This window comes from Oryzias latipes, chromosome 16, assembly GCF_053564925.1.
Source record: "Oryzias latipes strain Hd-rR chromosome 16, Olatipes_Hd-rR_3.1".
Taxonomy (NCBI): domain Eukaryota; kingdom Metazoa; phylum Chordata; class Actinopteri; order Beloniformes; family Adrianichthyidae; genus Oryzias; species Oryzias latipes.
In genome coordinates this window covers 8,518,348-8,529,378 of record NC_136252.1, presented here as the reverse complement: position 1 = coordinate 8,529,378, position 11,031 = coordinate 8,518,348, and the positions used below count along the sequence as shown (strand labels likewise).

Below are 11,031 nucleotides of genomic sequence, written 5' to 3'. Positions count from 1 at the left end.
TTATTCCGTAGTTTCAGACTCCATTCCAAACTTGTGGAATTGGGTTACAAGATAATTTCACAGGCCACTTGCTTGTCTTCCTTGGTAGTCCAACTGGCTAATTGAAGAGAGTGATTTCCAGTTTGGGCAACTATTCAGAAAATAGCAGTCAAAATCTGAATTATTTGAATTGCTCTCTGCTTTTCTGTCTGTCTGACCAATTTTTTTTTAAATATACAGTCTGAATATTTCTTTTTTTCTTCCCCAGGTTGCCTTATTGCCAGCAAGAAACTCTTGTTACTTCCTGACAGTTTATCAATTATTAATAGATAAATAAAAACTTACCCCCCCCCCCCCCAAAGATTTATTGTTTTTTATTAGTATAAATTAAAAACCAACTAATTCCCTAAAAATTATAATATTATGTTAAACTGAGTTAGAAAAATACATTCAAAAATATATTCTTAAAGTATGAGGTCAATACTTTTTTAGTCAAACTAATCCCCAAAGTGCATTCTGGGAAAGTAGTGGTCAAATTGCAGATAAGCTCTTTTACTTTGGCAGGATAAATAAGTAAAATGGATTATTTTTATTTTATTAAAAATAAATGAGAATAACCTTGTTGTGAGAAAGTCATTTGAGAAGTAAAATGTGAGAATGTTTTCAGCTTTTTCTCTTTTTTTCAACAGTTGTTTGCGTGAACCTTCATGCGTTTCTGCGGTCAGAGCTTAGCTCGCCACAATTTACCCCCAAACAAAAACGGGCGCTAATGAAGGGCGCCGCTAATTAAAAGAAGGGTGTAAAAGCGATCAAGTAAGTTCATGGTGCCGCGGCTACGGCGCCCGGGGAGGAACAAACCTTATCTTCAAACAAAAGCGCGAAACGCTTTCACCTCCCCAGTCAGTCCGTGCGGATCGCGGCGAAGCGCAGCCTCATCACGGAGACCGGTGCTGAGGAAAGAGGAAGGGAGGACGCCACGGAGAGAGGGAGGGCTGCGGGCGTGCGTTCGCGCGCGAGCGCGTGTGTTCGTGTGTGTGAAGGAGAGAAAGTCAGAGCCAGAGCCAGAGACGAGAAAGATAAAGGAAAGACAGACGGAACGATAGATCCGTGCGTAAAAAGCGCCCCTTCTTCTTTTTCTTCCCCACTTTTCATTAGAAAAATAATAAAAGTAACAAAAACAGAGAGAAAGACAGAGCGTGGATGAAGCAAAACCTATCGATCAGTCAGTACTACACCTGGATTCACTGACCGCCGCCGCAGCAGGCATGTCCCGAAGGAAGCAGAGCAACCCCAGGCAGATCAAACGTAAGTTTCTCTCCTTTACTCGCCGTTGCGCCGCATTTTCAGCCTGCTCGGAGTTTGCGGGATATTGGAGCGACAGTGACCCCGTGGAGGCTGAGCTGTCGGCGCTCGTGCGCTGCCTGTCACGGTCCTCGGGTCTCCCTCCGCGCGCTCCTGTTTTCTGGAGATGATTTACAGTCCAGACCCCGGTGCTGCTGCAAAACTTTCCCCTCTGCGTCCAAGTTCCAGAAAGGACAAAAAAAGATTCGGTTTTTATCCCGGTATGCTGCTCAGTCAGTCGTTGTTTAAATCCTCCTAAAGTTTTTTGATCGCCTATATCCAACTGGATTTTTAAGCTCCATTATTTATAGTGTTAAAAACGCACAAAAAATCTGAGCAACGACAGAAGCAAAAGCAATATTTAAAAAAAAAAACTTTATATTTTAATCATTAAATTTGTATTATTTGTAACAGACTCTAATAGGGGTGTTTTTCCAACTTTCCAACAGTATTCTAGTCTTGGCTTCCCCTTTCCCTTCATGCATTTCTTCTTTCAGATGTTTGAATAAATACTTACATAGATCTCCTGAAAAATCTCACTGCAGTGTTTAAATGTTGAGCTCCTGTGTCAAAACTGTGGATCCCAAAGACAAAAAAAACAACAACAAAAAACACACTAAAACAAGTTACATTGTTATTTATTTTCATTAAAATAAAAAGGGGGAAAATAACATGATGAGAAAACAAAAACTCCTGATATTTTGAACCTTTTATGACAATCTTATTGTTTCATCTTTGGTTGTGTAAAGTTGATGTTCATTTTGTTAAAGTAGATCTGGAGCGAGATGCTGATCAGCCTGGATCAAATTGGATGATATTTTACACCTGAATTTGTATTTTCTTAAGGACTTTTCTGACATTTTGTGGATTCCAGAACCTGCAGACGTTTAGTAAATTCTGAAGTCATTCCTCAGATGCAGCTGACAGTGTGTGTTGGGTGTGTGTGTGTGTGTGTTTACTTCCACCGCTGTGTGTGGCTGCTGAGAGCAGCGTGGATTACCATTTTTTGCTCTGACAATCATCAGAACTTCAAAGATGAAGTGATTTGGATGTTTCTGGATGGGTTTGTGTTTGTTGATGCTGCCATGGATGCACAGATGTGTGTGAACTAATGAGGATATCAAGTTTATATTTCTCAAACCATTAGAGAATTGTATGAAAATGTTTTAAAACATATTTTTCATTTAATTTTTTTGGTTTTCTTAGAGACAAAAAAAAGCTGGAATTAAGTATTATTTTTCTTTTTTTTAAATTTGTATTAAAAAATTAAAAAGTTATTTTTTTATGTAGTTACAGAACTATTTGGAATTTGATCATAACCATGCGTTTACATTTTTAATTTATTTTCTTTTTCACTAAAATGAAACAGTTTAACAAAACATATTATTATTACTTTATTTAGGTTCCTTCTGAATGTTTGTGCTTTTAGCATCCTCTACAAACTGTTTCCACAACAACGTATGACGTGACAGCGCCTCTCATTCTGCGGACCAATCCTGTGGTGGGATCCAAATTTTAGTTGCCGTGTGAAAGTAATGTATCGTTTGTGTTCTTTTTCAGCCACTGTGACCCAGCCCTTTGTGAATTAGCATGTCACGTGTAAGAGCTTGTTAATATGGAGTTAGTGTGCAGCCGGATAATCAAGCACTGGTTGGAAACAAAAAGGTCACCAAGAGCCTAGATCCTCTCTTCTTCCCCGGGAACTCTGGGTTAAAAAAAAAAAAAGTCAGCACAGACAGTCGTTCTAAAGGACAAAAAGGTTGTTGGGCTCTGTGCTCCCTCTCCCCCGCCCCCCCACCTTCCTCCTGCATACATTGGACCGTTATCTAAAATTGTGATTTATGCAGTATTTTAATATTTTGCTTATTCTTTCCCCTTGGGTGCTCTCTGAGCGGTGATAAAAAGGCAATGCTGAAAGAGCACCATTAATTTGCTCCGATGACTGGGGAGATAAGGCCAGATAATGGGAAAGATAAGAGGAGAAGATATACCATCAGAGCCCCGATTATTACCATTAAAATTCCAGCCCAGCAATCTGCAGCTGGCTGATAATTTCTTCTCCGTTTCCACCACTTCGGATGATAAGGCAAAAAATAGTCAGTCATTGCTCCTTGATTACGCTGCCTGGATATCCCGATAATACTCTGATAAATTATGTATTTCCCCCCTTGTTGTTTCTTTTCTCTGTATGTTGCATCCATAAGAATATATATATAAATATATGAAGTGTAAAGTGGTGCCCCATTCCCATCTTGTTTTTCTAGGGAAGTAAGAGATCCCAAAGCTTTTCTATTGTAATAAGAGTTTGATAGAAAGAGGAGATAATGGAGGTGTTTTGTGCAGAAGCACATATCAATGTTATCAGCTCATCTGTGTGGGCCAGCTGCTAGCTGCTGTTGTTTTTAGCCTTATCACCTCATGCCAATATGCCAATAAAAGGTTTTTGCTGGTGTGGAGGAGAGGGGAAAGCGTGCGACGGAGGAAGCTGACTGCAAAGATGAAAATATGGCCGATGCTCGGCGGATTGCGATTAGCTGCCGCACGGTGATGAGTGAATTCAACCGAGCTCCTCTCTAACAGCTCTTCCTCCTCCTCTTCTCCCTCCTCCTCCTTTATTTGGGGGGTATCCATACCTCCACTCGCTCTGAGAGGAGAACATTTTGATACTTAATAGGATGGGAAGATATGAACAGGGACCGAATTGAAACCCGGCTCCCTGTGGGTAATTTTTCTGGAGAATTGCCCCCAAAGTTTTGCACCGTAAAGGGGAATCTGGATGATGTAGAGAGCCTACCTTCTCCTGCGTGTATGGGAGCTTATTGAAGAGGCCTGGCGAGGCCAGGCCTGGATGTCTAATGTCAAATGTGCTTATTAAACTGACTTAGTGCTCTCCTTGTTTTGCTGTTGTCTTGCCCATATGGGAGAATGCATGCTGCCTCTCCTGTGTTGAACTAAGTGAGGGAACGGAGGCCTGCACTGTAGTCCTGCCTGTGAGTTTGTATAGCAGCAGAGTGGCACATCTCCAGAGTAAATGTCATCTTATCCAAATATATCATCTGCTCTGCTTGTACAAGAGTTTTCATTTTACAAAATTTCAAATTCCACTATGAAACAAGAAAAAAAAAAATCAAAATTCATTTTCCAAAATTCAAATAATTAAGAGGAGATTTTTTTTTTTAATGAAGCTGCTATTTGACTTTAATCTCTGCATACTCTGACCTATACGTAACCTTAACTTGGACGCAGTGAGAAACAGCAGGAGCAGAGCGTCACAGCAGACCAGGGCTGTCTGTTCAAGCTAGAAGTCGTTTTTTTTATCACAGCAACCATTTTTTCCATCTCCGCTCTACAGTTAATCTCTCAGCTCCTTAGCATAAGGCCACTTTATGTAACGTCAGCACGCTGTTTATCATATCAGGTGACATTTCTATCTTTGAGGGGCATTTATCAGAGGCAGATTACACTAGTAAGGGATAAGGGGGAGTGTTTACTGAATTGACTGCCAACATCCTGTCTGATTGTGTGTTTGCTGGAGTATACGTTGGTGCCTGTACAGTAGGCATGGAGAGCATGGGCTGGTGTGGCTTTTTCACAGAGCTGTTAGCTTGTTGTGCTTTCTATTTTGTGCGTTTCACCAATCTTTCCTGCAGTTGAGCCTCTGTCTTGAAAACAGTCGTGGAAGTTGTATACTGTACGTTCACCTTTGGCCTGCAAGTGCTGGCAACTTTAGTAGTCAGATGTTTTGGGGGTGGAGACTAAAAAAAGAAACAGCCCTATTGCTCGCCAGCTTCCCTGTGTAGTTAAGGGTCTTCCTTTCATTTGGTGACAATCTCGGCATGTCTCCTGTGTTTCTCTTGTTGATTTCTGTCAGAAGAAGAATGGTTGTTGAATGCCAACTTTCCCTCAAACATCTGTTCCCTGCCAATAACAGCTTGTGCCGTTGCTTCGTCTTAGCGGAAGGATCCCCAGTTGCCTCCTCACTTTTGACACAAAACAACAATGCGGATGAATGTCATCTCCTTTCAGTTTTTTTGTCTGTGTCACAAATAAAATGCTTTCTGCAGAGGGAAAGTCTTTGAGCTTTCGTCGCTGACGACATGAGAGCTGCTATAGGGGAAGAATGCAGCTGCTGCCTCCTTTCCGTTGAAAGCAGTGTTGTGTAAAGTGTTTGATGGTGTGGGGTTGGCAGCCCGCGCACCGACGGGGCTTGACTCTGCCCTCGGTGTCGCCGTGGCCCGCGGCGCCCGGACGGCAGAGTGAAATGTGGGCAGGGTTGCTGCAAAGGTGGAGGTCACTTCCTCTCACAGCTTCCTCTTTATCTTCCTCTTTCCTGAATTCCACTGCTATTATTCCAATAACGGCTGCTTCAAGCTGCGGTTGCTGTGTTTTCCACACAATGGTTGTTTTTGGCACTGAAACCAAAATGCAAAATTCTTAAATTCATCATTACTCTCCTTGCTCATTTTCTTCCGCTTTATTCAGATTTGATATTAATGGTGTCCACGGAGCCCAAGGCAACAATTGACTTTCAGCCTGCTTTAAGTTAATAGCCTTGTCTCTTCCCATGTAGGGATCAATACTGGTATTAATTAATCACCATTATCAGGAGCAGGATCTAGTTCCATTTGTTGTTACATCAGCAAAATATCAATAAAGAAAGTGTACTCCCTGATCGTCATGGCAACTTCATCTCTTAGGTCAAAGAGAGTTTATCTTATCTTGCTTCTGAGAGTGGCAAACTGCTTAGGAATCTGGTTTAGACTCACAGATGATCGATTTAAGCTTTATTTCGCCCCCAACCTTGTTGTTTTGCAAGAGAGGGGGTGAAAAAAAAATGCGAGAGGCAGTAATCTAATCACAGGTAAGATGTAAGATTTAAATATTGATGTGCAAATGCCATTACAGCAAAGAGGGCGTCTGGTGTCTCTGCTGTTCAAGTACGTCCTTTTAACACCCAGACAAAGCTTTGATTATCAAAGGTGTCACAGTAGAGTTTGGATGTAAAGCGGACAGTGTGGGACTGCAGAGGAGATGAGTTTCCTGCTGCCACCAGCTCTGAAGGCTCACAGAACACAGTCCACATCCTGCAGGCCTCCGCCTGAGCAACAATAGGTTTGTGCACTTCAAATCCACGATGCACTGATGTGTTCAAGACCCGAAAGTCTTTCAGGTGTTGCGTTATATTCCAACAGATGAAGGCAGATGCTGTGATATACGGAAAAAGAAAAAGTTTACCTCACAAAATGCTTCTGATGTCATATTTCTGGTTTCTTTAGAAGCGGAGCAGTGAGGGGTTACCCTAGATATGCTTGAGATTAACAGCATTCTTCTTGATCTCAGTGGTTTATGGTTTCTTTCTCAATTATTTTTTTATTGTTATCTAGATTTTCAGTTTAAACTAAGAGTTGCAAAATGTACCTGATTTATTGATCACCATTTATTGATCATCATTTGGGTTTTAAACATTTTAATACTTTCAAAATTTTGTGGGAAGACAGAAATCTTAGCAGTAAAGGGTTGAATAAAATGATAAAAAATTATGTGACAGTAAAAACAAGTGTTTTGTATAAAAATATTAGCAGAGATTTTTTAGAGGTTGTAAAGTAAGGTTGCATGTGGTTCATGCAGAGGGTTGGTGAGAAAGATTCTAGTTTTTTTTTTGTCATTTGCTTTCTTTGCAATAGCATGATTGAATAAGACAATTGAGCGTCGAGCTGCAGAAACACTAAAATTATTTTTTACGGTCACTTTTTTTTCTCAGTTTTTACATTTTTCAGATCAGTTTTGCTTTGCACAGAGCAGAAGTGCATACTTTTTAACATCTTCTGGCACGGTGAGACACAGAGTTGTGTGATTGAAGTTTTCAGTGTTTCAGAGAGTGCAGCAAAGTATTTTGTGCTTGATGGAGGCAGGGCTGGGTGCCTGGATGTACCGCATCATGCAGCAGAATGCCCCTCAGGGTGGGAGCAGGGAGCACGGGGCCTTTTTTTCCCTCGTTTTGCCTCCTGGACACAATTGCTTCATTTAACATTCTCTATTTGGCCCCTGCCAAGAGGGCAAATAGCCAGGGTGAGTAAGAGAGGCTTCCACACATCATGAATTCTTCTTTCATTTGACTTGCACAGTCCCTTTTCACCTTGGAGATGCACATGGATGTGGAATGAAGATATTGCTCAATTAAGGGGATTTCTAAGGTGGCTCCTGAGCTATTGCGGTTATTTTTCTGTGCCATACAGAGGTTTGGATGTATCATGGATATGGATATTGAGTTCATCACATTTGTGTGATGCTTTGACATCTCCATCTTTATAGCCCAAGAGAGACTCTGCTCTTTTCTCCATCACATTCAAGAAATAAAAGTCCAGGGGTTGGAAATCTGTCAGTCTTCTATTGCTGGCTTATAAATAACTTTTGTGTGTCTTTTTTTTGTCTCTTTCAATCAAATTAAGCATGGTTGATCATAACATTTTCACGGGATGTGTCAAAACTGCTCAGACGGTTTTGACTGAATCTTGGATGAGACACGAGGGAGAGGGACTGCTTGGAAACATGACTCATGTCTTGCAGACGGCACATTGTGTTGTCAGCAAAATACAGTGAAACGAGCTCCGAGTACGATGGGTAGAAATTGTTTCAGCAAATTAAAAACAAAAAAAAAAACAACTACTGAGCTGATTAAAAGAAAGATAGCAATAAACAGGGGGAGTTGGCTGACAGCAGCAGAGCGGGATGGTAGCTGGCACGCAGGAAAGTGACGCCCTAATAGATGTTCGGTCTAAATCTCAGGCTTGGCAGGAATTACTGCGGATGGGCTTGCAGGGATGTGGTGCACAACTTTGCACGGGGCTGAAGTGCACCAGGCTGCATAGTTCAGGGAACGTTAGCAACAGAGGATTAAGTAACAAGCTTTTCAGTTCAATTTGTACATCAGCATTTCCCTCCTCAAAACACACAGCGTCTCAAGGGTTCAGTGGAAAATCACTAATGACAAAGCTCTGTAAATAGATAAACAATTCGTGTCAAATATGTTGAAAATATAAAGCAAACTTCAAAACAAGTTAATACTTTAAAGAGGCTGTGTTTTGATGTGCACCACTGCAAAGCTGGTAAAGCTGTTGACAGCGCAGCTTACACGTGATGTGATCAGAGGCCGTATCTGCGCGCATGTGATTAGCACGGAGAGCTGCAACAGAGTCATAACAGAGCCATTTTCCAGCAGGAGCACGTTGATGAAGATCACGTCCGTGTAAACTGTGCACATCGGATGGGTTCAAGAGTGGAGGAAAGAGACCGGATGGAGTTTAAGAGAGATCCTCTCAAAGCAGGTTTTTAGGAAGTCGTAGGGGAAAATGCTGCTGGCGTTTTTTCAGAATCAGCCAGCTTTCTCTTTTTGTGTGTTTCAAAGAAAGCTTATCTAGTAATTACTAAAAACTGTTGACACTGAGCAAATGCCGTAGCCGACTAAAATGCCTTTTTGTCTTATGATATCAGATTGGATTTTTATCTGAGGTCCATGCAGTCATGCATCCCTGAAAATGGAAGATAAGAGACTCCAATTCATTATTTTAGCATGACTTTAGAATTAAGAGGCTCATTTCGAAAGAAGTCATTACACTTTCTGTTTTTTAGAAGGAGGGGGCTGTAAAAATAACAGATTGGATGTTTTTATACTTCTGTTTGAGCTGAGGACGTGTCTGGGAATCCCAAAGATGTGAATTTAACCATAATCAAGTTTTTTTAAGCTTCAGAAAGGGGATAACAACTGGGTCAGATGATAAGCTCTGGCAAAACAGGGGAAAAAAATTCCTGTGGCAGACGAGGAGAAAATCTGATTGATTGATGTCTGCTGGATTTGCTAGCATCACAAGCCAGTTGACAGTTAGTTTGGGATCAGATGATTTCACTCTTCAGATTGAGGCTGAGGGGGTGCTAGGCAAATATGAAGGACACAAAGGTCAATGGCTTTTCTCCTCCTCTCTGTATCTATCTCTCTCTGGCAATAGCTTGCTTTGACAAACTCTAATATGTTGCTAAGCTTTGTGGCGGCGGGACACATGGTCATAGTTTGTACTGTAATATCCTATAGCTGTAATCTCACCAGGCGTGATTGAAAGTGCTGCTGCGAGCAGGGACCCGCTGACATCATCAGCCGGACTGGCACCCCCCCCACTAGTTTGGACTGAGTTTCCTTGTGGGATCGAATAAGTTAAACAACAGCTTCAGCTCAAAGGGAATCTGTTATTGTAAGCAGGATCTGATAAAGAGGGTTTGTGCGCTGAAGAGTTCAAACTGGAATCTGCAGCGAGTGTGCCTCTGGTTACAGAAATCGCTGAACATGGAGCCAGGGCAAGAGGATGATGGGAGGCAGATTGTAAATAAACACCCAAAGTTTTCAGGGCTTCTTCCTCGCTCTCAGCTGTTTTGCATACGTTTCCCAAGCAGCATTTGAGCCTCAGCTGCTGCTGAAACTGTGTGCAGCAGAGCCTGCTCTGGAGTCGGCCAGTCTTGGATGAAATCTATTATAAAAACAAAAAGCCTTTCATGGTCGACCTATTGTTGTCAAGAAAAAAACACAATTAAAATTAATAAGACAGGACGCAAATGCCCAAGTTGATATTTATTCTGCTGCAGGTCTTGGGTCCTCTGAGGGTTCATCTCTAAGAAACATAACAGACACATCCATTAGCTTTATGCTGGGCTGCTTTTAAGATCAAGGTCTCACTTGTAATGAAGTGGCTATGCAAATCCAAGTCCAATTCTACTGTTATGAATCACTTGTTTTAATCAAGTTTCCACTGAAAGAAATGTAGCCTTCATTCAGAGGCACTAACCAAACAATAAAAACGGATAATCCGGAGACAATTCCCGTCCAAATGGAACCGGACATCATTTAGAGGAAGAGACAACAACTCTTTGTTTGTTTGAAGTGGTTGATATGACAACCTCCTTGTCAAAGACTCAGGACGAATAAAAGGGATTTGTAATTACCATAATTATCTCTTATATGTTTTCACCTAATGATGTCCATTAACTGCCTAAGGCTTCATTATGGACTGCCTCACTGTAGGTTGGCATGCACTGGTAATGCAGCATGTTACATTACACGGCAGGCAAGTAATGAACTTCTTTCATCGAAGATGTTTATCGAGCAGCGCGTCTGGGGGGAAAAGCCAATACACTTCAGCTTTTTGTTACAGTTGGATTATAACAATTCTCAGAGTTCCCACTTATCTTTTGAATTTTCTCCACATGTGATATCAACCCAATTGGCTTCATGTCTAAACAGGATGGCGCTCTAATCTAGACCACTGTTCGTTTCATGTAAAACATCTCATTTTGTGGCTTAGGCTGGTGGCTGTCTTATCGTTACATAATTGGCTGCCCTCTCCCTGATTTTCTTTGTGGCAATTTATTTAAATTCCCCCATGTTTATATACTCGCTGTCTCCTTTCATTCACAGTGATTGCCTTTTGTAAGTTCAAAGACTCATCTTTAAGACTTTTGGCAACTTTTTAGATATGAACTCACTTTGGGGAGAAAGAGTTTTGTGGATTTGAAGGTTGTCTAACCCCATCAGTGATGCAGATGTCGGGTTTTTAGCAGTCCACACCTCGGCTGGTGCAGCGTTTAGGGGGCAGGAGCTGAATGCACGCCTGCTGTTGGGGTCTTGGGTGCTGCATGTGGCTCTGCTGTTGTTGTTGCTTCGGTTTT

The 11,031-nt window shown here is 41.6% G+C and overlaps 1 protein-coding gene across 2 annotated transcripts in view; it reads left to right on the top strand.

Moving 5' to 3' along the window:
* Positions 1–759: 759 nt before the first annotated feature.
* The window catches only part of zfpm2a (zinc finger protein, FOG family member 2a), a 117,657-nt gene continuing 107,385 nt past the window's right edge, over positions 760–11,031 (top strand). For both annotated transcript variants that reach the window (XM_011484912.4, XM_011484913.4), the window contains exon 1: positions 760–1,284. In XM_011484912.4, the coding sequence (XP_011483214.2) occupies positions 1,245–1,284 (40 nt within the window). In that variant the 5' untranslated portion in view covers positions 760–1,244. The remainder of the gene's footprint in view (positions 1,285–11,031) is intronic.